The 27,158-nt window shown below is 40.7% G+C and overlaps 1 protein-coding gene and 1 non-coding gene across 3 annotated transcripts; both read right to left on the bottom strand.

Annotated features, from left to right (window-relative positions):
- APH1B (aph-1B gamma-secretase subunit) lies at positions 1–27,095 on the bottom strand. Of its 2 annotated transcripts, XM_007467204.1 has the most exons (6): positions 26,973–27,095; positions 25,114–25,284; positions 20,034–20,104; positions 19,089–19,211; positions 13,134–13,261; positions 28–287 (listed from the first exon to the last, which is right to left on the bottom strand). In XM_007467204.1, the coding sequence occupies exons 1-6, from the start codon at positions 27,083–27,085 to the stop codon at positions 120–122; spliced, it is 774 nt and encodes a 257-aa protein (XP_007467266.1). In that variant the 5' UTR covers positions 27,086–27,095; the 3' UTR covers positions 28–119. The 2 variants fall into 2 exon arrangements, with proteins under 2 accessions (XP_007467267.1, XP_007467266.1); XM_007467205.1 differs by lacking the exon at positions 19,089–19,211 and having other exon boundaries at positions 1–287; positions 26,973–27,092.
- On the bottom strand, positions 3,111–3,182 carry TRNASTOP-UUA (transfer RNA ochre suppressor(anticodon UUA)). Its single transcript has one exon. It is a non-coding gene; the product is annotated as a tRNA-Tyr (tRNA).
- Positions 27,096–27,158: the final 63 nt, after the last annotated feature.

The following is a 27,158-nucleotide window of genomic DNA, read 5'->3' as shown; positions in this document are numbered from 1 at the left end:
GTATCTAGATAGTTTGGTTTTTTCTAATTCCACCAGGAAAAGGGATTTTTAGAAAAAGGCACCGTTGCGCTTCCTCTAAAGAGGCAGCTTACTGTTTGAGAAGCGCTGGTCCTTGGAGGTTATCTGGAGCGCTGGTTGAAGAGGAGGGAGTCCTTGTCTTGGCAAAGCAGGCAGAGTTTCAGGCTTCGGCAGCTGCCTCCAGAAACAAAGAAGGCCCAGATGCCCGTGAGCACCAGGATGATGTATGCCAACACCAGATTTAATCCAGAATAAGGACTTATGAAGGTCTGCAAGGGGAAAATAACAGCAAGCTTATTAAACATGTGGAGTAAACAAAGGAAAAGGAAAATATGAAATACTTTCAATAGCTGAGGTGTGTTTCACTAAACATGCGATGTATGTCATGCACCCACAAAGACACATAGGACTAACCTAGTCAACAGACACCAGCCCGTATGTCTGTTTCTGTGTAAGTGAAATGGGACTGAGGTGAAGCTAAAATAACACCAGTAAGGCGCTTATGACAGGTTCTGGCACAGGGTATCTGAGAAAAGTCCTGAGAACAATCATTGCCACATGGGGCAGAGTTAGTGTTGTCCCAGCTTCCCCAAGTCTTCCGTGTTGGTCTCCATGGCACACGCGGCACGTTGAGGGCAGCAGCAGGAAGGGCCATCGAGCGTGCCCGACGTGCTGTGCTGTGTACTTATCACCTGGGTCACACATTCCAGTCCCACGATGATAACCTGTGAGCTAAGGGCCCATTTCATAGAAAAAGAATCTCAGATTTAAGAACCTGACAGGCTAGGCAGCTAGGAAAAGTGAAGCCAGATCTGGCTCCCAAAGTGAAAAGATGCTGGGTGTAGGAGAGCTTTTGACTAGAGTGAGGCAGGGGGCATCTCTGTCTAGCTGAGGATGGGCAGGGAAGTGCCCAGGGCTGGTGAAGATGCAGGAAGGCTGAGACGTAGAGTTTATTTGCCTTGAGAAAAAGGACAGCTTTTTAGAGGTGGGAACTGTAACCTGGCCTCCAAGCTTCTCTTTGGGTCTGTGGAGAGAAAATATTGGGTTGGCCAAAGGTTCATTCGTTTTTTTTCCGTAAGATAGCTGTAGTAGCACTTAGTTGTCTTTAACTTCATTCAAAACAATTTTGTTAGATTGTATGTGACAGCTGTCATATCAGCATGCGTTTAAAAAAAGACTTATCAAAATTGGTGACTTTTTGTGTAGCCATCTTAATACTGAAGATGGAAGAAAAAAAGCAACATTTTCAGCATATAATGCTTTATTATTTCAAGAAACGTAAAAACGCAACCAAAATGCAAAAAAAGATTTGTGCAGTGCATGGAAAAGGTGCTGTGACGGATCGAACGTGTCAAAAGTGGTTTGCGAAGTTTTGTTCTGGAGATTTCTCGCTGGACGATGACCCACGGTTGGGTAGACCAGTTGAAGTCGATAGCAATCAAATCAAGACGTTAACTGAGAGCAATCAATTTTACACCACGCAGCAGACAGCCGACATACTCAAAATATCCAAATCAAGCACTGAAAATCATTTGCACCAGCTTGGTTATGTTAATCGCTTTGATGTTTGGGCTCCACATAAGTGAAAAAAACCTTGACCGTATTTCCGCATGCGATTCTCTACTTAAACGTAATGAAAACGTTCCGTTTTTAAAACCAATTGTGATGGGCAGTGAAAAGTGGATACTGTACGACAGTATGGAATGGAAGAGATCGTGGGGCAAGCAAAATGAACCACCACCAACCACACCAAAGGCTGGTCTTCATCCAAAGAAGGTGATGTTGTGTAGATGGTGGGACTGGAAGGGAGTCCTTTATTACGAGCTCCTTCCGGAAAACCAAATGATTAATTCCAACAAGTACCGCTCCCAATTAGACCAAATGAAAGCAGCACTGGACGAAAAGCGTCCAGGATTAGTCAACAGAAAAAGCATAATCTTCCATCAGGATAATGCAAGACAACATGTTTCTTTGATGACCAGGCAAAAAACTGTTACAGCTTGGCTGGGAAGTTCTGATTCTTCTGCTGTATTCACCACACATTGCAGCTTCGGATTTCCATTTATTTTGGTCTTCACAAAATTCACTTAATGGGAAAAATTTCAATTCCCTGGAAGACTGTAAAAGGCACCTGGAACAGTTCTTTGCTCAAAAAGAAAATCAGTTTTAGGAAGACAGAATTATGAAGTTGCCTGAAAAATAGCAAAAGGTAGTGGAACAAAACAGTGAATATGCTGTTCAATAAAGTTCTTGGTAAAAATGAAATATGTGTCTTTTATTTTGATGTAAAAACCGAAGGAACTTTTTGGCCAATCCAATATATTCAAATGGCAACCGTAGAAGGTAATCAGAAGCCAGACCTAATGAAATACCCAACAGAGGATAGATGTTACATAACCAGGGCCCAGTTTTTAACCATTTGTGTTAATTGGCTCTTAGAGTTAGCAAGAAAGTGAGACAAGTCCAGGTTACTTTAGTAAAATTCCTTAGTATTAAGGGAATGTGAGGGAACATCTTTTTCAGCTGCACAATTGCTGAGGGTTCCAAAAGTTCATTTAAAAACTGCTGATGAGATGCTGCGAGGTACTAGTGAAGACCACAGTGCCTGTCCTAATGGAGCTTATATACTAGTAAGGGAGACAAGTAATGAATGAAGAAACAAATAATTCCAAATTGTGATGAATGCTAGGACAGAATAATTACAACTGAGATGGTGCTAGCATAGGTAAAATTACAAGGCGATCTACCTAGGCGGGGCGGTCAAGGAAGGCGCTGAGGAAGCAGCATTTAACCTGAGACTTGCAGGAGGAGGAGGGAGCCAGCCTGGTGTAGACCAAGGGAGGGAACCAAAGGAGGGCAAAGAGTTCATTGCAGCTGAGAACCTGAGAGTTGATATAAATGATGTGTAGGGATGGAAGGGCAAGCACTGAGACAGGAGAGGAAGGCGGGGCCAGCTACACAGCATGTGGGTGAGGAGTGTGAATTTCATCCTCAGTGTAATGGAGTTGCACAGAAGGGTTTTAGGTCGGGGAGCTGAATGATTTTAGATTATTTATTTATTTTTTGGCCACCCTGCACTTGCGGGATCTTAGTTCCCCGACCAGGGATTGAACCCGGGCCACGGAAGCTAAAGCGCCGAGTCCTAACCACTGGACCACCAAGGAATTCCCATGATTTTAGATTTTTTTAACTGCAGATAATGGATTCAAGGAGGCTATGGTGAAAGCAGGGAGACTAGTTAGGAAGACTCTGCACTGAATGAGGAGAGTACAGGTTGGTGACTTAGTCCAGGGTGATGGTGGTAGAGATGTACAGAGCAGATGATAGGAACTGGTGGGAGTTGCCTGTGGATGGAATGTGAGGGAAAGGGAGAGGCCAAGAATGACTTCCATGTTTCTGGCTTTAGGTAAATGGTGGTGCTATTTAAAGAGATACAAAAAGACTTGAGGAAGACCAAGCTTAAAAGACTTGGAGTTAATAAGAACCTGCTGTATAAAAAAATAAAGCAGTCTTAGAAGAGTGGTTGAACAGAAGGCAAAATGCACTAGAAGCATGAGAAGAAGCAGAGACAGAGTTTGCGGAGATAACTCTTTGAGAAATTTTGCTGCGATGGGAACCAGAAAAAAAAGTCATAGCTCGAAGGAGAACTGGCAATAACGAAGAGTTTTATTTAAGATATGTCTATATGCTGGTGAAGAGAGGGATAGGCTGGTGATGTAGGAGAGAGGGCACAGTCAAAGGAGTAAAGTCCTTAAGTAGGAAGGAATTAGGTCTGAAGCCCAAGTGGAGGGACTGGCCTTTGACAAAAGAAAGGATACTTCCTGTGCTGGGCCAGGGTAAGGTGGGGAGATGGCTTCTTCTTAACAAACAAGAGGCTCTGACTGGGTCAGTCTGTCACCTCTGCCCAGCAGGGGTAGCAGGGGGAGTGCCTCCAAGGCACCTCACTGTCCTCACCCTCACCCTGCTTGCACATGCCCTTGGATTCAGGATACAAAGAGTGACAAGATAAGGTCCCATCACTGATGATCAAACTCTAATTAGAGAGGTAGATGGAAAAACTGTATCAAATAAAATAATGCTGGCCGGGGAGAGGGGTTATAACACAGCTATAAATAAGGGCTAGTGATAGTGCTGAGTCAGAATTGTGCACCTTTTGCAGGGAGGCCTCACACGAAATGCTCAGGAGTTTTCCAAACTGACCTAGGTTAGCAGTCATTGCAGATAAAACAGCACGAACAAAGGCACTCCCTGCTGGGGAGCCACACTGGATCAATTTAGATGGAGGGTATGGTGTGAACTATGGGGAGCAGCAAGAGGTAAGTTGTGCACCAGTAAAATCAGTAAGAGGCTTATGTCAAACAAAGAAGTCTGGGTTTTACTCCACTGGCCTCTGCTACAGCTCATCGCCCTCTCCTCTCCAATACAGCTGGCTTCAGGACGCCTGGCTCCTGCTGCTCTTCTACTTCACTAAGTTCCTCCTTCTCAGTCTCCTTTGCTGGCTCCTCTTCTTGCCCCAACCTCAAGGCTGAAATGCCCCAGGCCTTAGTCCTTGGGCCTCTTCTCTTGTCTGCTTATACTCACTTCTTGTGATCATCTCTTCGAGCCTGGATTTCTCTCCCAAACTCCAGACTTTTTTATCCAACTGCCTAACTGCCTTCTCCACTTGAATGTCCAATAGGCGCCCCCAAGGTAACATGCCCAAGGAGAACTCCTGATCTCCCTCACAAGCTTCTCCATCCCAGCTGATGGCAACTCCATCCTTCTAGTCATCCAGGCCCAAAACTTTGAAGACATCCTTGGCTCCTCTTCTTTCTCTCCCTTGCCTTATGCAGTCTGTCAGGAAATACCGTTGGCTCTACTTTCAGAAATATGTCCTGAATCTGAACAGTTCTCATTATTTCCACTGCTATCTCACCCAAGTTGTCACCACCCTTCTCTTGATGACTGTAATCTCTTCCCCCATTACAGTCTACCCTAAACACAGCAGTCAAAATGATCCTTTTAAAACGTGATTCAAGTCATGTCCTTGTACTCAACACCCTACAATGACTCCCATTTCATTGAGAGTAAAAAGCTCAAGTCTTGCATTATCTAGATGTGGTTCTCATTTCCAACCTGTACTTCCATCCCCAACTTCAAATCTGTGACAGTATCTGCTACTAACTTCCCCAGGCTCACTGGTTCTGACCACCCTCACTTCCATAAACATGCCAAGCATGTTCTTTAGTCTTAGGACTTTGCCACTGGCTGTTTTAGTCTTGGATGCTCTTTCTCCAGACAGCCGTATGGCCAACTTGACTTTTTTGTTCAAATGTCACCTTCACAATGAAGACTACTTTTGACTACATAGTTCCAAAATTCAACATCCCCAGCCCACACAATCTGGAACCCTCTTAACCTGCTCTACTTACCCTTTTTTCCCACAGCACCTATCAATTTTAATATACTATAAAACTTTTTATTATGTCTACTGCTTGCTGCCTCTCTCTCCACTAGATGGTAAAGGCAGGGTCTTTGATTTTTTTCACTAAATTGTTTTGTTCGCCTAGAACAGTGCCTGGAACATAGAAGGCTATTTATCAAATGAATGAATGGCCAATTGGATCCATAAAAAGGAAATTTCCTTTTTCTTGCAACTTCCTTTCTGTTTATTAAAGTGTACATAGTAGAAAATTTGGAACATGCCAAAAACCATAAAGAATAAAAGATCCACCCAAAAATGAAAGCTGTTAATATTTTAACACACTCTCTAGCCAGTGGTTTTTCCATTAAGATTTGACTTTATGGTCCTGAACCAAGAAGGCGCAGTAGAAGGACATGCTCTCACGCCCTCTTGCAAGAACACCAAAATCACAACTAGCTGCTGGACAATCATCGACAGGAAGACATTCGAACTCACGAAAAAAGATACCCCACATCCAAAGACAAAGGAGAAGCCATAATGAGACAGTAGGAAGGGCTCAATCACAGTAAAATCAAATCCTGTAAGTGCTGGGTGGCTGACTCACAGACTGGAGAACACTTACACCACAGAAAGCCACCCACTGGAGTGAAGGTTCTGAGACCCATGTCAGGCTTCCCAACCCGGGGGGTGCAGCAACAGGAGGAGGAATTCCTAGAGATTCAGACTTTGAAAGCTAGTGGGATTTGACTGCAGGACTTCAACAGGACTGAGGGAAACAGAGACTGCACTCTTGGACAGCACACACAAAATAGTATGCACGTCAGGACCCAGGGGAAGGAGCAGTGACCCCCATAGAACACTGAACCAGACCTACATGCTAGTGTTGGAGGGTCTCCTGCAGAGGTGGGGGGTGGCTGTGGCTCGCCATGGGGACAAGGACACTGGCAAGCATAAGTTCCAGGAAGTACTCCTTGGCTTGAGCTCTCCTAGAGTCGGACATTAGCCCCACCAAAGAGCCCAGGTAGGCTCCAGTGTTGGGCTGCCTCAGGCGAAACAACCAACAGGGAGGGAACCCAGCCCCACCCATCAGCAGTCAAGCCAACTAAAGTTTTACTGAGCTCTGCCCACCAGAGCAACAGTCAGCTCTACCCACCACCAGTCCCTCACATCAGGAAACTTGCACAAGCCTCTTAGATAGCCACATCCACCAGAGGGCAGACAGTAGAAGCAAGAAGAACTACAATCCTGCAGCCTGCGGAACAAAAACCACATTCACAGAAAGACAGACAAGATGAAAAGGCAAAGGGCTATGTACCAGATGAAGGAACAAGATAAAACCCCAGAAAAACAACTAAATGAAATGGAGATAGGCAACCTTCCAGAAAAAGAATTCAGAATAATGATAGTGAAGATGATCCAGGACCTCAGAAAAAGAATGGAGGCAAAGATCGAGAAGATGCAAGAAATGTTTAGCAAAGACCTAGGAGAACTAAAGAACAAACAAACAGAGATGAACAATACAATAACTGAAATGAAAACTACACTAGAGGGAATCAACAGCAGAATAACTGAGGCAGAAGAACGGATGAACGACCTGGAAGACGGAACGGTGGAATTCACTGCTGCAGAACAGAATAAAGAAAAAAGAATGAAAAGAAATGAAGACAGCCTAAGAGACCTCTGGGACAACATTAAACACAACAACATTCGCATTAGAGGGGTCCCAGAAGGAGAAGACAGAGAGAAAGGACCAGAGAAAATATTTGAAGAGATTATAGTCGAAAACTTAGCTAACATGGGAAAGGAAATAGTCATCAAAGTCCAGGAGGCACAGAGAGTTCCATACAGGATAAACCCAAGGAGAAACACACCAAGACACATAGTAATCAAATCGGCAAAAATTAAAGACAAAGAAAAATTATTGAAAGACACAAGGGAAAAACAACAAATAACATACAAGGGAAATCCAATAAGGTTAACAGCTGATTTCTCAGCAGAAACTCTACAAACCAGAAGGGAGTGGCATGATATACTTAAAGTGATGAAAGGGAAGAACCTACAACCAAGATTACTCTACCCAGCAAGGATCTCATTCAGATTTGATGGAGAAATCAAAAGCTTTACAGACAAGCAAAAGCTAATAGAATTGAGCACAACCAAACCGGCTCTACAACAAATGCTAAAGGAACTTCTCTAACTGGGAAACACAAGAGAAGAAAGGACCTACAAAAACAAACCCAAAACAATTAAGAAAATGGTCATAGGAACATACATTTCGATAATTACTTTAAACGTGAATGGATTAAATGCTCCAACCAAAAGACAAAGACTGGCTGAATGGATGCAAAAACAAGACCCATATATATGCTGTCTACAAGAGACCCACTTCAGACCTAGGGACACATACAGACTGAAAGTGAGGGGATGGAAAAAGACATTCCATGCAAAGGGAAATCAAAAGAAAGCTGGAGTAGCAATACTCATATCAGATAAAATAGACTTTAAAACAAAGAATGTTACAAGAGACAAGGAAGGACACTACATAATGATCAGGGGATCAATCCAAGAAGAAGATATAACAATTATAAATACATACGCACCCAACATAGAAGCACCTCAATACATAAGGCAACTGCCAACAGCTATAAAAGAGGAAATCGAGAGTAACACAATAAGAGTGGGGGACTTTAACACCTCACTTACACCAATGGACAGATCATCCAAAATGAAAGTAAATAAAGACACAGAAGCTTTAAATGACACGATAGACCAGATAGATTTAATTGATATTTATAGGACATTCCATCCAAAAACAGCAGATTACACTTTCTTCTCAAGTGCGCACAGAACATTCTCCAGGATTGATCACATCTTGGGTCACAAATCAAGCCACAGTAAATTTAAGAAAACTGAAATCATATCAAGCATCTTTTCTGATCATAATGCTATGAGATTAGAAATCAATTACAGGGGAAAAAACGTAAAAAACACAAACACATGGAGGCTAAACAATACGTTACTAAATAACCAAGAGATCACTGAAGAAATCAAAGAGGAAATCAAAAAATACCTAGAGAGAAATGACAATGAAAACACGACGATCCAAAACCTATGGGATGCAGCATAAGTAGTTCTAAGAGGGAAGTTTATAGCTATACAAGCCTACCTCAAGAAACAAGAAAAATCTTAAACAATCTAACCTTACACCTAAAGGAACTAGAGAAAGAAGAACAAACAAAACCCAAAGTTAGCAGAAGGAAAGAAATCATAAAGATCAGAGCAGAAATACATGAAATAGAAACAAAGAAAACAATAGCAAAGATCAATAAAACTAAAAGCTGGTTCTTTGAGAAGATAAACAAAATTGATAAACCATTAGCCAGACTCATCAAGAAAAAGAAGGAGAGGATTCAAATCAATAAAATTAGAAATGAAAAAGGAGAAGTTACAACAGACACCGCAGAAATACAAAGCATCCTAAGAGACTACTACAAGCAACTCTATGCCAATAAAATGGACAACCTGTAAGAAATGGACAAATTCCTAGAAAGGTTTAAGCTTCCAAGACTGAACCAGGAAAAAATAGAAAATATGAACAAACCAGTCACAAATAATGAAATTGAAACTGTGATTTAAGATCTTCCAACAGGGCTTCCCTGGTGGCGCAGTGGTTGAGAGTCCGCCTGCCGATGCAGGGGACACGGGTTCGTGCCTCGGTCTGGGAAGATCCCACATGCCGCAGAGCAGCTGGGCCCGTGAGCCATGGCCGCAGAGCCTGTGCGTCCAGAGCCTGTGGTCCGCAACAGGAGAGGCCACAACAGTGAGAGGCCCACGCACCGCAAAAAACAAAAACAAAAACAAAAATCTTCCAACAAACAAAAGTCCAGGATCAGATGGCTTCACAGGTGAATTCTATCAAACATTTAGAGAAGAACTAACACCCACCCTTCTCAAACTCTTCGAAAAAATTACGGAGGAAGGAATACTCCCAAACTCATTCTATGAGGCTACCATGACCCTGATACCAAAACCAGACAAGGATACTACAAAAAAAGAAAATTACAGACCAATATCACTGATGAATATAGATGAAAAAATCCTCAACAAAATACTAGCAAACAGAATCCAACATCACATTAAAAGGATCATACACCATGATCAAGTGGGATTTATCCCAGGGATGCAAGGATTCTTCAATATACGCAAATCTATCAATGTAACACACCATATTAACAAACTGAAGAATAAAAACCATATGATCATCTCAATAGATGCAGAAAAAGCTTTTTACAAAATTCAACACCCATTTATGATAAAAACTCTCCAGAAAGTGGGCAGAGGGAACTTACCTCAACATAATAAAGGCCATATACAAGAAACCCACAGCAAACATCATTCTCAATGGTGAAAAACTGAAAGCATTTCCTCTAAGATCAGGAGCAAAACAAGGATGTCCACTCTCACCACTATTATTCAACACAGTTTTGGAAGTCCTAGCCATGGCAATCAGAGAAGAAAAAGAAATAAAAAGGAATCCAAATTGGAAAAGAAGAAGTAAAGCTGTCACTGTTTGCAGATGACATGATACTATATGTAGAGAATCCTAAAGATGCCACCAGAAAACTACTAGAGCTAATCAATAAATTTGGTAAAGTTGCGGGATACAAAATTAATGCACAGAAATCTCTTGCATTCCTATACACTAATGATGAAAAATCTGAAAGAGAAATTAAGGAAACACTCCCATTTACCATTGCAACAAAAAGAATAAAATACCTAGGAATAAACCTACCTAGGGAGACCAAAGACCTGTAAGCAGAAAACTATAAGACACTGATGAAAGAAATTAAAGATGATACCAACAGATGGAGAGATATACCATGTTCTTGGATTGGAAGAATCAATATTGTGAAAATGACTCTACTACCCAAAGCAATCGACAGATTCCATGCAATCCCTATCAAATTACCAATGGCATTTTTTATGGAACTAGAACAAAAAATCATAAAATTTGTATGGAGACACAAAAGACCCCAAATAGCCAAAGCAGTCTTGAGGGAAAAAACGGAGCTGGAGGAATCAGACTCCCTGACTTCAGACTATACTACAAAGCTACAGTAATCAAGGCAATATGGTACTGGCACAAAAACAGAAACATAGATCAATGGAACAAGATAGAAAGCCCAGAGATAAACCTATGCACCTATGGTCAACTAATCTATGACAAAGGAGGCAAGGATACACAATGGAGAAAAGACAGTCTCTTCAATAAGTGGTGCTGGGAAAACTGGACAGCTACATGTAAAAGAATGAAATTAGAACACTCCCTAACACCATACACAAAAATAAACTCAAAATGGATTAGAGACCTAAATGTAAGACCAGACACTATAAAACTCTTAGAGGAAAACATAGGAAGAACACTCTGACATAAATCACAGCAAGATCTTTTTTGATCCACCTCCTGGAGTAATGGAAATAAAAAGAAAAATAAACAAATGGGACCTAATGAAACTTCAAAGCTTTTGCACAGCAAAGGAAACCATAAGCAAGACGAAAAGACAATGCTCAAAAGGGGAGAAAATATTTGCAAACAAATCAACAAAGGATTAATCTCCAAAATATATAAACAGCTCATGCAGCTCAATATTAAAAAAGCAAACAACCCAATCCAAAAATGGGCAGAAGACCTAAATAGACATTTCTCCAAAGAAGACATACAGATGGCCAAGAAGCACATGAAAAGCTGCTCAACATTACTAATTATTAGAGAAATGCAAATCAAAACTACAATGAGGTACCACCTCACACCAGTTAGAATGGGCATCATCAGAAAATCTACAAACAACAAATGCTGGAGAGGGTGTGGAGAAAAGGGAACCCTCTTGCACTGTTGGTGGGAATGTAAATTGATACAGCCACTATGGAGAACAGTATGGATGTTCCTGAAAAAACTAAAAACAGAGCTTCCCTGGTGGCACAGAGAGAAATGATACCACGAGGTATCACCTCACACATGTTAGAATGGGCATCATCAGAAAATCTACAAATGCTGGAGAGGGTGTGGAGAAAAGGGAACCCTTTTGCACTGTTGGTGGGAATTTAAATTGATACAGCCTCTATGGAAAACAGTATAGAGGTTCCTTAAAAAACTAAACTAAAAATAGAATTACCATATGATCCAGCAATCTCACTACTGGACATATACCCTGAGAAAACCATAATTCAAAAAGACACATGCACCCCAATGTTCACTGCAGCACTATTTACAATAGCCAGGTCATGGAAGCAACCTAAATGTCCATCGACAGACGAATGGATAAAGAAGATGTGGTACATATATACAGTGGAATATCAGCCATAAAACGGAACAAAATTAGGTCATTTGTTGAGACGTGGATGGAACTAGAGACTGTCATACAGAGTGAAGTAAGTCAGAAAGAGAACAACAAATATAGTATATTAACACATATACGTAGAACCTAGAAAAATGGTACAGATGAACCAGTTTGCAGGGCAGAAATTGAGACACAGATGTAGAGAACAAACGTATGCACACCAAGGGGGGAAAGCAGCGGTGGGTGGGGGTGGTGGTGATGAATTGGGAGACTGGGGTTCACATGTACACACTAATGTGTATAAAATGGCTGACTTATAAGAACCTGCTGTATAAAAAATATATAAAATAAAATTTAAAAATTAAAAAAAAAAGATTTGACTTTACATAGCTGCCATCATATTAAGGGTAACTTTAGTATCCTGTATGACTGAAAGGTTTTAGGTAAGAAAGGCAATGAGATTGTTTTTTAGATGGAACAGAGAACAAGAAGCCCAGTATAAGAAAACCTGATATGAACTCTAAATGGATGGAGAGGAGAGAAACATGAGGCAGGACACCATCAGAAGGAAGCTTTTCAATACTGTAGGTGAGAAATGATAAAGGTCTGGACAAAGTAGTGGCTGGGATAATTCTGATGTAAGTATATGACAAGTTACGACTAAACTAAGACCAAAGCATTAAACAGTGCGTAAACAATACATCCAGTCAAGTATTCTTTTTAAGTTACTTTTGAAACCTGGCATTATAATGTCAGTGACGAGAGAGTAAGATGGGCACTCTTGACATTCATCAGAATGCGTAAAAATAGTACAACCCTTGTACAGAGTATTTTAGCAATTTGCATCAAGGGCTTTAAAAATATTCACACCATTTGACTTCAAAAATCAATTCCTTGGAATCTAAACAATGAATTGAAAAAGTTTCACATACAAAGTTGTTCCAGACAGCATTATAATAACCAAAAGTAGAAAAACAAGTTATCAATCAGTTAAGCAAACTATAACTTTATGTAATGATCTAAAGCCACTAAAACTTAAATATTAAAAGGATTTATAATAACATGGAAATTTTTTATGATGTGTTACATAACATAAGCATAATACAAGCCTATTTCAGTTTGACTCTACCCATTAAAAGAAAGACACATACCAAAAAAAAAACCATAAAACTTATGAGATCAACCAACAAATTGTTATCTTTCTACGGTAAGAAAGATGATTTATCTATCATTCATTCATTCATTCTTTTAAATGACTTTTCTGAATTTCCTCATTTTCCTATAGCATGTATTTCATTCAAAGTGGAATCTACCACTTTAGATATGCAGACTTGAGCTCCAAAAACCAGTTTGAGCACGGTAGCAATACTCACCAGGGCTGACACCAGTAGATGGGTCAGAAGAACTACAAGCAGGGTGTACCACTTTTTCTTCTCACAGCCATCAAAAAACACAATGCCCCAGAACATGTGCAGCAATATGATCACCAGCGTCATGAAAGCTGAAAGACAGGCAACCATTAGTGCCCAGTCACAGGACAACAAACTCCAAAGCCCACTAAACACCTAGTCCTGGGACAACGCTCTTGGGGTACACCGCACTACTGTAAGGGTTCAACCCTATCTGACAGAAGCGGGACCCTGACACATAGCTGCTTGAATAGTAACTCTGAGAGCAACATTCCTGAACCAGGGGGCCAACTCTGAAGCAGCTTCTCATCTAGAACGTGAATTTGTGAAACAAGAAGTCAACTTGGATCTGGCTTTCAAGGAGTTTCTCTTAGGAATGCAATAAGACTACTGTGATATCTAATCAGCTTTTCTCCAAATTAGCCTTCTGCACTAATTGCGAAACTCCCACCCTCCCCCGACACCGCGCCACACAGCATGTAGGATCTTAGTTGCCTGACCAGGGATCAAACCAGCACACCCCCAACCCCACATTGGAAACTTGAAGTCTTAACCAATGGACTGCCAGGGAGGTCCCTGAGAAACCTTTCTCAATTAAAAGTGTCTTTGGGCTTCCCTGGTGGCACAGTGGTTGAGAATCTGCCTGACAATGTAGGGGACAGGGGTTCGAGCCCTGGTCTGGGAAGATCCCACATGCTGTGGAACAACTGGGCCCGTGAGCCACAATTACTAAGCCTGCGCGTCTGGAGCCTGTGCTCCGCAACAAGAGAGGCCGCGATAGTGAGAGGCCTGCGCACCGCGATTTAGAGTGGCCCCCACTTGCCACAACTAGAGAAAGCCCTTGCACAGAAACGAAAACCCAACACAGCCATAAATATATAAATTAATTAATTAAAAAAAAAAGGAGTGTCTTCAATTTAAACAAGTCTTCTCATTAAAGTGAAATTTCTCCTTGGAGTTTTTATTAAGGACAATGGAAGATAAAAATATTAGAAATTGCAGTAATCATCCAAGATTTTCTTTTTTTAACATCTTTATTGGAGTATAATTGCTTTACAATGGTGTGTTAGTTTCTGCTTTATAACAAAGTGAATCAGGTATACATATACATATGTCCCCATATCTCCTCCCTCTTGCGTCTTCATCCAACCCTCCCTATCTCACCCCTCTAGGTGGACACAAAGCATGAGCTGGTCTCCCTGTGCTATGCAGCTGCTTCCCACTAGCTAGCTATTCTACATTTGGTAGTGTATATATGTCCATGACACTCTCTCACTTCATCCCAGCTTAACCTTCCCCCTCCCCGTGTCCTCAAGTTCATTCTTTATGTCTGTGTCTTTATTCCTGTCCTGCCCCTAGGTTCTTCAGAACCATTTTTTTTTTTAACTCACTACACATAATTTCGTTTCTTTTTTTAAATTAATTAATTTTACTTCTGGCTGTGTTGGGTCTTCGTTTCTGTGCTAGGGCTTTCTCTAGTTGTGGCAAGCAGGGGCCAATCTTCATCACGGTGTGCAGGCTTCTCACTATCGCGGCCTCTCTTGTTGCGGAGCACAGGCTCCAGACGCGCAGGCTCAGTAATTGTGGCTCATGGGCCTAGTCGCTCCGTGGCATGTGGGATCTTCCCAGACCAGGGCTCGAACCCGTGTCTCCTGCATTGGCAGGCAGATTTTCAACCACTGCACCATCAGGGAAGCCCCCTCAATTTCGTTTCTTTTTATGGCTGAGTAATATTCCATTGTATATATGTGCCACATCTTCTTTAGCCATTCATCTGTCGACAGACACTTAGGTTGCTTCCATGTCCTGGCTATTGTAAACAGTGCTGCAGTGAACACTGTGGTATATGGTTCTTTTTGAATTCTGGTTTTCTCAGTGTATATGCCCAGTAGTGGGACTGCTGGGTCGTGTAGTAGTTCTATTTTTAGTTTTTTAAGGAACCTCCATACTGTTCTCCATAGTGGCTGTATCAATTTACATTCCCACCAACAGTGCAGGAGGGCTCCCTTTTCTCCACACCCTCTCCAGCATTTTTTGTTTGTAGATTTTTTTTTTTTTTTTTTTTGCGTTAAGCGGGCCTCTTACTGTTGTGGCCTCTCCCGTTGCAGACCAAAGGCTCCGGACACGCAGGCTCAGCGGCCATGGCTCACGGGCCCAGCCGCTCCACGGCATGTGGGATCTTCCCGGACCGGGGCATGAACCCACGTCCCCTGCATCGGCAGGCGGCTCAACCACTGCGCCACCAGGGAAGCCCTGTTTGTTGATTTTTTGATGATGGCCATTCTGACTGGTGTGAGGTGATACCTCATTGTAGTTTTGATCTGCATTTCTCTAATGGTTAGTGATGTTGAGCATCCTTTCATGTGTTTGTTGGCAATCTGTATATCTTCTTTGAAGAAATGTCTGTTTAGGTCTTCTGCCCATTTTTTGTCCAAGATTCTTAAGCAACTGAAACTGAACTTGATCGGCATACACAGGTTTTTCTATGGAATACTGCGTGTGTGCATGCATGATCAATTAATTCCAAATGCGGTAAGTACTACAAAGGAGAAGTACAATACTACCCGAGGGGGTTACAGCTTTTTTGTGCACTCACGGCTCTTCCTCATCATAGTATTTATCACACTTTGTTGTAATCAGCTGTTTGTCTTTATTCCCTGTTATGAGTGGAACATATAAACATTAACTGGACTGTTAAATAAAAATACTTAATTATTTGTGGAATGCGTGATTAAATGATCAAATGGACTTGCCCAAAATACTAAATTAATGAGCCAGGGTAAGACTTGAAATTAAGACTCCAAGTCCTATACCTTGCCTATATACAGAATAACCAAGATACGGTAATGATTCTAAGAAAAGTTAACGTTAGCCTACTACACAACTACAAAAAGAATTAACTTATAATACATTTAGTTTGTAAACTATGCTGACTTGTAACATGAAAACCTATGTACATACAGGTATCATATAGTGTACATCTTGTACTAACATAGACGTACTAATTATACGCTATATTCCTGATTATTACTTAGGCATTTATAATGGAGTATGTTAAACTATTTAACTGAAAAATTAAAAAGGAGCTCATGCCTAAATACATAGTAACAGCAGCAGTTACAAATAATATATGCAATAAATGTAAATACATGCAAATTTGGGGTTATTTTTAAATGCAATAAGTAGTTTCTTAAATGTTTAATTCAAAGGTTATGCTCCAAAGAATGATGTTATAACAAATAAACTCTAGCACATGATAAAGTAACAGCTATTCTTGACTCTATAGGTACACATCCACAGCATGGTCAGCCTGCCGTCCTAACTCGGCTAAAGATATTAAAACACTTGGGCTTCCCTAGTGGTGCAGTGGTTGAGAATCTGCCTGCCAATGCAGTGGACACAGGTTCGAGCCCTGGTCTGGAAAGATCCCACATGACCCGGAGCAACTGGGCCCGTGCGCCACAACTACTGAGCCTGTGCGTCTGGAGCCTGTGCTCCACAACAAGAGAGGTCGCGATAGTGAGGGGCCTGCGCACCGCAATGGAGTGGCCCCCACGTGCCACAACTAGAGAAAGCCCTCGCACAGAAACAAAGACCCAACACAGCAAAAATAAATTAATTAATTTTACAAAAAGATATTAAAACACTTTATTTTCTTTGAATTTATAAAAATCACAAATACAATCCCCAAATTGCTAGCACATTTTTTACTTTCTTCCAAAAGAATCATTTTAAGCCAATCTTATGAAAACAGCCTAGTTCACAAAAGGGAATTACCGCCATCTAGTGACAGAATCTGGTAGAAAAATAAGTTCCATTAGGAGACTGCTACTTGAGAACCAAAAAAAAAAAAAAAAAAATGCTTATGTAGCAGTCTAATAGACTGATTTAAGAAAATATAGAAAACTGCAGCAGTAACACCCCCTCCTGGTTATGTTTTATTAACTTATATTGGATGCTAACATTAACATTACAGTTGTTCTAAAAATCTAATACTCATTATTATGTTCATTTTTTAAGACTGTCAGAAATATTTTAATTATGGAATGTTTAAAAGGAAGATAATTTGCTATGTTGGGGGCGCAACTAAATAAGCAGGACCCATTCCATTGACATACTTTCCTGTCCTCTAACTTGTAGCCGGACGTGAAGGGCCCCGAATAACTTGTAGGCCTTGAAAAGCCCTTATACATTTTTGTACAGGGACGAGTCATTTGGGGGGCTGTATACAGGATGGATTCCCATGAAAAATGTGCTGAGGAAAGACTAACCGGGTGGGAGTTAATGGTAGTAATCTAGACAGGAGATAACAAGGTCTGAACTGAAATGATGAACAAGGGTCCACTGGGTTTGGGGATCACTATAACGTGCAGCATGTCTCTCAATTCTTTACTGCAGCAATTTGTTTTTTTAATTTGGTCATACCTCCTTATATCTTTTCTATTATTATGTTAAACTGCACTGAAACGCTTAATCACTTTTTTGGTCTTATTCCCTCTACAAGATGGTAAGCTCCTTGAAGACAGAAATTACTTTAGTAAAGATGATAAATTTTTTTTGAAAGGATTCTATTTATTCTTAATAAGATGATAAATTAATAATGATTTAATTAAAAGAATCTGTGCATAGGGTCACTTCAACGATACAACTTGTGAAGACAAAAAAATACAGTGGGGTTTTGAAAAACTATTTTTTAAAAGATTCTTCTTGTGTAATTTAGGAGAGAGCTTATATTAATTATGTATATTACCAATTCTCAAATGTGTGACCACTGCATCATGGGGACAATTTTCATCTGGTGGATGGAAAGTGGTTTGAAATGGGTTGGTCCTTTTACCTGCATCTTTGGATAAAGGTCAACTCATCTATTATTTTTTTCCTCTCAATTTCTTCTTTTTTTACAGAATATAGTACAATTTATTTTTAAATGTTCAAAAGCAAGAAAACTAAATTTTCTTTTTCTTTTTTTTTAATACACACATGAAGGTAAAACTTTCAGGTTTTACCTTCAAAGTAAAACATCGATACATGTTAAAAACCTAACTTTCAGATCTGGCTAACCCAGGGACTTATTAACACAAAATCAGGGCAACAGTTACCTGTAGGGGAGGAGTGAGGAGGAACAAGGGACTCTAAGTTCCTGCTGGTGTCCCAGTTCTTAAGGAACAGGGAAGATGGACTGTTACAGTTAAAATTATATATATATATATATATATGTTTAAATATATGTTTTTAGATATATGACATTACCTCACATTAACATTTTTTTTTTTTTTTTGAGGTACACGGGCCTCTCACTGTTGTGGCCTCTCCCGTTGCAAAGCACAGGCTCCGGACGCACAGGCTCAGCAGCCATGGCTCATGGGCCCAGCCACTCTGCGGCTTGTGGCATCTTCCCGGACCGGGGCACAAACCCGTGTCCCCTGCATCGGCAGGCGGACTCTCAACCACTGCGCCACCAGGGAGGCCCATACCTCACATTAAATAAGAACTATTTTCTCTCCTCTCAATTTCAAGATTAAATTATACTTCCCACTCCAAAAAGCGGCCAAGATGACAAATGAACTAAAGATTAGGGCTACAGTGAAGAGAAATATAAACTAATAAAAACAAAAACAAAAAAGCATATAGCCTATAAAAATTCACTTACAATATATCAGCTATACAGAAACAGTATAGTAACAGAAAAATAAATTTTATGCAAGCTTGGTTCCACTCTAACTGTAATTTTTACTCTAACAATACTCTAACTGTAATTTTTATTTTCCTAGGTCCTTTCCATCACAGTGTCTAACAGTAACTTGCCTTTAGAAGATATAACATGAATTTCTATTCACTTCATTTCCTAAGCCAGGGAACTCCACTAAGCATGATCATTTAGATCATAAATCTGAACATTCACAGCTACCAGACACATACCTGAATTCAGGAAGAACTGGGGAGGGTCTCCATGAATGCCCACTGTGCCCGGTCCCAAGGAGTCAGACAGGGTATTTACAAAGGAAAATACTCCACTCATGATTCCAAAGCCCAAGCCAGAAACTAAAGAGGAAGGAAAACACTGTTAAAACTTACTCATGCTGTGTTTTCTCTTCAAATCAAATTCCCAAGGACTAGGGAACACTATTTTGTTGAAGGAAAAAGGGTGCACATGCTGTTAGAGAAGCAATAGAAAGCTGGCTCAGAAAAGGCAAGCGCTTGGCTAAATGATGAACCGAGAGAGAAGTGGGGAGGAAAGAGGAAAGGAAATGGGTCAGTGAAATGTAGCAGAGAAATGAAAAAGGAGAGAAAGAGATCCAGAAAGGCTCCAAAGGGATAGGCGAGACAGAAGGATACGATACTGAAGCTCTGACTTTAATTCATGACAACAGAACCTGTAGAATTAAGTGTGATGGAACTGAGCTTGAGGGGTGACTGTATTGTAAAGAGGGATCCCTGGGTCAAGCTGGGTGACTCAATTTAGGGACCCGGATCCAAACTTTAAACCATAATTCTGAAGGAAAAATACAAAGAGGTATTAACTGTATTAATATGAAGAGTCCTCTCAGTACAGACAAAGTCATGGAAACAACCCAGAGAAGGTAACAATAACATCACTTAGAAATTGTTAACTAGAGTGTATACATGTTAAAAAACCTAACTGTCAAATCTGGTTAGTATTTAATGGACACACAGATAAGGGTCACCTGCAATCACTTCCCTTTACATAAGGGCCCTGGAAAGCTAGAAAAATAAACAATGTACACCAATAGGCCAATGCGGTAGTAAAATACTACCTGAAACCTACAAAGATTTAAAAGATAAAAATGGCTTTTATGTCAAGTCTGATCTTTTATCTTTACACGCAATGCAGTTCTAACTTACCATAAGCCAGCAATCGCATAGAGGGTGCTTTCTCACCTGGGTTTATACTCTTCAAACCCTCACTGGATTTTCTAAAACAAAACCACACAGATAATTTTTTTTAAGTAGTATATCAGAAAAACACATACGATATTTTAAAATCCAGATACTTAATGAGGTTTTTGATCACATTATACTCTAAATCTAAAATCCATTTAAACGAACACAGCAAGTTTTTAATTAACTAAAGTCAACCAAAATTTCCAACCAACTTTTGCCTTTTATCTGACATTCACAAAGAAGAGGAAAAATAAGAAGAATATAAGTAAACAAGCCATCAGGGATTGAGTTTAATAATACAAAAAAAAGCAATACTTATGACTAAGCTTAGGAAGTATTTAATTCAACATCTTGTGGCATCTACCACTCTGAATTTTTCCTCTTCCCAAAGTACTGTATCTTCTATTCCACTTCTTTGGTACTTTGTTGTATTTCCGCCTGGGTTAGACTTATTCTGCCACTCTCCCTTTACCTTCCACTCCATAGAACGTTAGTGGTACTCACTCTTCAAAGTCTAGTTCATGCAACAATTGCTCAAAGAAGCCACCTTTACCAGTGATTGATAATTATTCATCCCATCTCTCCTTACTCTTAAATCCTACAAGACTGACAGTGTGAACTCTCATATGGATACCTAATCAAATGGTCTTCTGATTCAAAAACATTATTTGTTTCATAACCTCAGTCAGGCCTCAGGGGAGAATAAAATGCTACCCTCAGAAGATAAATGAATACCTGAATGAAACATTAGACTACTGCTCAATAAGAAATGATCTTCAAAGTGATCATATCCATGCTTCTGTCGTGGACAATTCACCAACTGACCATGAGCCCCTGCACCCCACACAAATGCGTGAGGACTGCGGCAGGTCGGCTCCACTCATCACTATTGCTACCCCTTGTTGGCTAGAAAGTCTGCAACAACAATCCTGACGCAAAGGATATTTAAATTATATTTAAAGTATATTTATTAAAGCAATAAAGGAACCAAACATTTTACAAGAATTTTTCAACAAGTGCTGAAACAAAAATGAGCTCAGTTAACTCTAAGAGTAGAAAATTAACCAGAACATGGAAATTATATTCTGGGTATTGGGTTAATTAAATTTTAAGGTATGTATATTCACTACAGTGAGCCTATCTCATGACATAAATATAAATATTGACCACATTAAGGCAACACAGAATTCAACCAAAATAGTAATAAGCATAAAGAAGAAGGTCTTTGGCACTTCCCTGGTGGTCCAGCAGTTAAGACTCCACGCTTCCAATGCAGGGGGCACAGATTCAATCCCTGGTAGGGGAACTAAGATCCCTGATGCGGCCAAAAAAAAAAAAAAGGTCTTTTTCTTTTCTAGACTCAAAAGAAACAATTTGCCATTTCAGGGCTCTCCATTTGGAAGCATCATTTGGTAGCAGGGACATGAGCCAAAATTTAAGTGACTGTCATCTTCTTTCTCTGGAGCTGTAACCACCTGAAATGTGCAATTTTCCTAAATAAACTTACCTGTCACAGGAATGTTGTTAAAGGCTAATGAATGCTTAGAGACCTATACAATAGCAATAGCTTCCATCAACAAACAGATATAATGGTATAACAGAATCAATAAATTTTGGAGGATTTCTGTTTTATATAAATTGCTCAGCAATGAATAAAAAATTTTTGCTATTTAGTATAACAAAGTACTGCTATCACAAATATATTAAATATATAAATTTAAGGTCTAGGGTCAACATTAGGAAATGAAAAAGTACAAAACACCATCATTTTCCGTGTTCCTGACAGATACATCACACAACTAATGATGTAAGTGACGGTGATTTTTTGCATGTGTGTGTGACGGTGATTTTAATCTGACCATTTTACTGAAGTGGAAAATTCTTTGTTTGCATTTATTATTGTTTCCAAGAACAAAAAACTCAATTTTTTAAATATAAACTTTGAAAAACAAATGATAAATCATACCAGCTTTCTTATTTGTTCTGATTCACTTTATATGTGTGTGTGAGAGAGGGAAAGTACCAAGGAATATGCATATAAAGTAAAAACACCATTTAAAAAATTTTTTTAAATAGACTTATGCCTTTTAAGACATTATAGCAATGATTCTTATTATTTTTCTATAAATGATTTTCTCAAATTACCAAATATTTATGGTATCAGCATTATAAGACAATTGAACTAAATTACAAAAGCTTTAATCCAAGCCAAAAAATTCTTAGGTATGTTTTAGGCAATGTGCAGGACCATAACTTGGATTTTTCTTTTTCCTTCTGAATAACGTAGAAAGGGCTATCACGTGTGGCCACATGTCAGTTTCTCACAGTGCAATTCTTTGCTAGGCTGAAAGTGACCATTCATTCATTCAAGATGAAGTACTGGTCCTAAGACCTAAGCCATGAAATAAATTTATGTTGGACCTACAATGATAAATACTTTGATTCAATTCCATATATGTAAAAAAAACTGGTGCAAGCTCTCCACATTTTCATCTTGGCACCAAATTCAGATAGCGAAAATTTGACTGAGGCAGTACTTTAAACTTAAAAGTTCAAAACCTACTTTGGCAGTGGAGATAGTTAAAATATTGATTAAACTGAAGTTCCTATATTTGAATGTAGTAAAGCCTAAGAGAGCAACTCAAATGCATCTATATAAATGTTAGTCATTAATAAAGTATCATAATAATTCTCAAACTTGTTTTAACATGTAACTACATAACATCCAACATTTCTAAAATGTGCTAGGAAAATACTGTACCATATTCCAAAGGTGTGTAGCAGATGCATTTTGTAAAGGCAAACAAAGGCACCTGTTAATACAGGTTTGTCCTATTATTTGTTTGCAAATCTCCAAAGGTCCTTTCAGAGGAGCAAACATGGTTTCCCCAGAAGGCCAAAGAGGCTTCTGTGAATTTCCTGGCATGAGAGCCTGCAGACTGACAGCCATAATTCCTTCTGCATGTGGCCCTATGCCCTCACTGCCCTATTAAAAATGGCAACTCTGGGACTTCCCTGGCAGTCCAGTGGTTAAGGCTCCAAGAGGCGCAGGTTCGATCCCTGGTCAGGGAGCTAAGATCCCACATGCCTCTCGGCGCAGCCAAAAAAAAAAAAAGGCAACCCATGGGGAATTCCCAGGTGGTCCAGTGGTTAGTACACCGTGCTTTCACTGCCGAAAGCGCGGGTTCAATCGCTGGTGGAGGAACTAAGATCCCACAAGACACATAGCCGTGGCCAAAAAAAAAAACAAAAAAAAGGCAACCCATGTTCAGCTTGTAGTCCTTTGGAACCTTAGGTTAGTGCCAATAAAAGGTTGCTTTTCCAGTGGAAACTGTGAAAAAAAAGATAGTGAAGAACAGCAGATACCCATTTAGCCACTCCAGGTAAGTGAGGTTTTAGAACCTCAAGTCCTAAGGGGTTATTAAAGTCACGTCCTGATCTATAAAAACTACTGAAATTAGTAAATGCAAAACCAACATGAGCCAGTGATGTTGGAGACAGGAAAATCCAGTCCAACCCGAGGCTGAGTTAAGAGAACAGTGCCCTGTCAAGGGCGGGAAGGACCCTGCTCTCTGCACTGCTTCGACCACAGCAGGGTACTGTGCTGGGTTCCAGGCACAGGTAAATCCCAGGCACCAACAAAAAGGGGTGTCCACTGACATAAAAGAACAGAGATGGGAAAAGGTTTGGAAGCCACATCCATGTCTCCTGAGGGCCAGCTGAAGAAATGAGGAATGTTTAGCCTTGAAAGAGACAAGATGACAACCCTGTGACAGAGACTGCATTTGCCTGTGCAAGGCAGAGGTCAGAAAGAAGGAGATTTTTATTACCTTAATATATTCTACAGTTAAAATTAAATTTTGGAATAGTAGTAACTGCTGCATACCAGAAACATTCAACCACAGCTGAATGTCCATCTGTTAAGGGTATTGTATTCCCATGGAACCTGAAATGTTATGTTTTTTATTTGTTGTTCTTTAATATTTCCAGGAACTAATGGAAATTTCGTTTTTAAACTTTTTCTCAGATATGACTTTTGCTTCTAAGCAACGGCTTCCTGGTTTTCTACTTGGGATTTAAATTGCTTTGTTATTAAATTTCAATATTTGTTATTAAAAGCAACAAGTAAAAAATACAGAAGGCCTGGCATATTGGCAAGAACAAATTATCAGAAGCCTATTATAAGAGATGTTATTGAGGTTCTGTCTTGGTTGCATCCATGAAATTCATAAAGCGCTTTAATTATCCCATTTGCAGAGATGAGAAGACATAGCACATTTATCACTCTACTAACTAAGCCTTACTACATAATCAAAGCCAACCGCATGACTACCTGAAAGAAAATATGGTTCCAAGTTCAGGCTGTGTTTCAAAACAGTGGTTTCATGTGAGATCCTCATGGATCTTACAGATGACCTACTTTCTGGCCTAAAAAGGGAACTCAGGCCCATGGCTTTTTTTTTTTTCCTTTTAATGTATTTTTCTATTCTGGACATGAAATCAAACAACGTATCACAAAATGAACCCCTGTTCCTCCCTAATACAGTCAGAATAATGGCAGGCATAATCACCATAAGAATTATCTATTTTAGGTGATGTCAAAGAGAAGTGCATATAAATTCTGATCTGTAACAGTTTTTGTTCTTCTTGTTTCAATGACTATTTCTCTACCTTATTTTTCTCCATGGCACTTACTATCTTTTAATATACAATGTCTTTTCTTGTTTATTCATTTGTTGTCTATCTCTTCCCACTATAATATTACCACCATGAGACTGTCTTTTAATCATGATGTATCCCCAGTACCTAGGGTATGCACGGCATTGAGCAAATTCTCAAGACATTTTTTGAACGAGTGAAGGAAGGAATGAATGTCCACAAGTTAAAATACTCAATATTTTCAGGCTGGAAGTGTACAATCCCTTGGCTTGGAACTACATAGGAAGACATGGACCTTCAAATACAGTAATACATTAATGTTTCAAACTACTAAATCATAATTCAAATAAAACTGGGAAAAAAGGTAAAGCATTTAACTTACTTTAAAAGTTTATAATATGCAAACCGGAACATTTCTTGGATAAGGACTGAGATTAACACTCCAAAGATCAGCAGATCTCTCTGTCTTGGTTCATCTTTGTTATCAGTAAGGGTTGCTGCCATGAACCAAATGAAGGAAGAAAGCAGCAGAGACACCAGCCAGAAGAAAGCTCTGAAAATTGGTGGGGGGGGGGGGGGGGGGGGGGGCGGGGGGGGGGGGGGACTGGAGGAGAGAGGGAGAGAGAGAGAGAGAAAAAGAACATTACTGCCACCTCTCGCTCACTTCTCTAGAACTGAGAAAATGTGGAGGAAACCTGGAATTTGCTTGCTTGCATTACGCGGGCCTCTCACTGTTGTGGCCTCTCCCGTTGCGGAGCACAGGCTCCGGACACGCAGGCTCAGCGGCCATGGCTCACGGGCCCAGCCGCTCCACGGCGGCATGTGGGATCTTCCCGGACCGGGGCACGAACCCGTGTCCCCTGCATCGGCAGGCAGACTCTCAACCACTGTGCCACCAGGGAAGCCCTAATAATGATTTAAAAGCAGAAAAAAACCCTGCTTGAGAAGGAAGAGATTTCCTGACAAAAAAAGTGTTCATGAAGTGATGCTCTTAACCAACTGGTCCTAATCAATGGTGCAGTTTCCCTGGTGAAATAAACATGCAGGCCAAGAGGAATTTGAGATTTTTCTTAAAAATCACTTTTTTCAGTGACCCTGCTATTTGTAAGTACATCTGCAGACTAATTGCCAAGGACTGTCTGTCTGGAAACTTGGTTATTTGCTAAGCTTCCTAATTAAAGCTTTGCCCATTGATGTGCAAATGTCTTTTCCAGGAAAATGTCTACATCTCTATTAACAGAGCGATTGGTTTAAAATCCAGAGGTTGAAAGCCTGTGCTCTGATCTACATCAGTCTTCCAGGCCTGGTTTTTACAACATTCCTGTGGATTTTAATGATTATAACAAGCTTTACAGACCTCTTGCCCAAATCTCTATTGTTTTTTAAATGACACGTGTGATGCAGCATTTTCAATACAGTTGTGAGAGGTGAGGAAGCTCAGAAAAGGTGGGATTCACTGGTCTCGCCTGGCTGTTTCTCCTGGTGCCAAGTGAGACCCAGTGGCGGAGAAGGTCGTAGGGGAGCTCCAGTAAGAGCTGCCAGACAGGTGAAAACTGGGATTATGATCACATTCGCCACCAGAGTTCGGTATTGACCAAGCTCCTGCAAGGAGACGTACTACAGGTGCTGAGGAGTTTTCACAGGTTTCTACCCTTTGGCCGCACAACTGAATCACCTGGGACGCTTTTAAAAAGTCCGAATTCCACCCCCTAGACATTCCTATTCAGTTGATTCAGGGAGGGGTAAGTGTTGGGCATCGGTATGTTTTAAAGCACCTGATCCCCAGGTGCTTAAGGGCTCTTAACTCGTTTGGGATTACAGATGCCTGTCAGAATCTGAGGGAAACTAGGGACCTCCCCCTCCAAAAACTAAAAGATGGATATTTGAAGTTATTCACAATTTTTTAAATACAGTTTTAATGTATGACTCACTAACGCCCACCCACGGACCCTAGGCAAAAACTCGGGAGCCAAGCGTCAGGGTTTTCTGAGACCCACGATGTGATCTCCTTCCCTAGAGCTCGCCCTCTGGGGTCGCGGGGCTCTTGTTCTTTTCTCGCCGACCCTCGGAGGAGGGCGAGGAGTCCCAGGGGAGTGGGGTCTCCGCTCTCCCCCCTCCTAACCCTTCTCCGCTCCAAAGCCCAACGAGGACGAGCCGTTTGGTGGGGACGCCAGGTATCGCCGGTACCCCCGGCGGGGGAGGGGAGCCCCAGGTCCGGGTTTCCCGGGGCAACCGCCTTACCCGATGATGAGGAAGATGATGCGCAACGGCTCGGTGGCGATGGTGAAGATGTAGAGGGCGAGCGCAGGCCCGAAGGCAACGAAGGCGCAGCCGAAGAACACGGCCGCCGTCATGGCGACCGCAGAAGCCGGCGCGGGGGCCTAGCGGGGACGCGGGGGCGCAGATCGACCACGAAGAAGAGCGCGC

Source organism: Lipotes vexillifer, unplaced genomic scaffold (assembly GCF_000442215.2).
Source record: "Lipotes vexillifer unplaced genomic scaffold, Lipotes_vexillifer_v1.1 scaffold1654, whole genome shotgun sequence".
NCBI lineage: Eukaryota > Metazoa > Chordata > Mammalia > Artiodactyla > Lipotidae > Lipotes > Lipotes vexillifer.
The sequence above is the reverse complement of the archived record's forward strand: the minus strand, read 5'-3'. Positions and strand labels throughout refer to the sequence as shown.

Bases quoted from the DNA above. Each gene is read 5' to 3' on its own strand.
- APH1B (XM_007467204.1), bottom strand. From the start codon at position 27,085: ATGACGGCGGCCGTGTTCTTCGGCTGCGCCTTCGTTGCCTTCGGGCCT. The intron at 25,285-26,972 runs GTAAGGCGGTTG...ACCAATTTTCAG, and splicing joins ATCATCTTCCTCATCATCGG to AGCTTTCTTCTGGCTGGTGT. The intron at 20,105-25,113 runs GTAAGTTAAATG...GTTTTGTTTTAG, and splicing joins GCATATTATAAACTTTTAAA to AAAATCCAGTGAGGGTTTGA.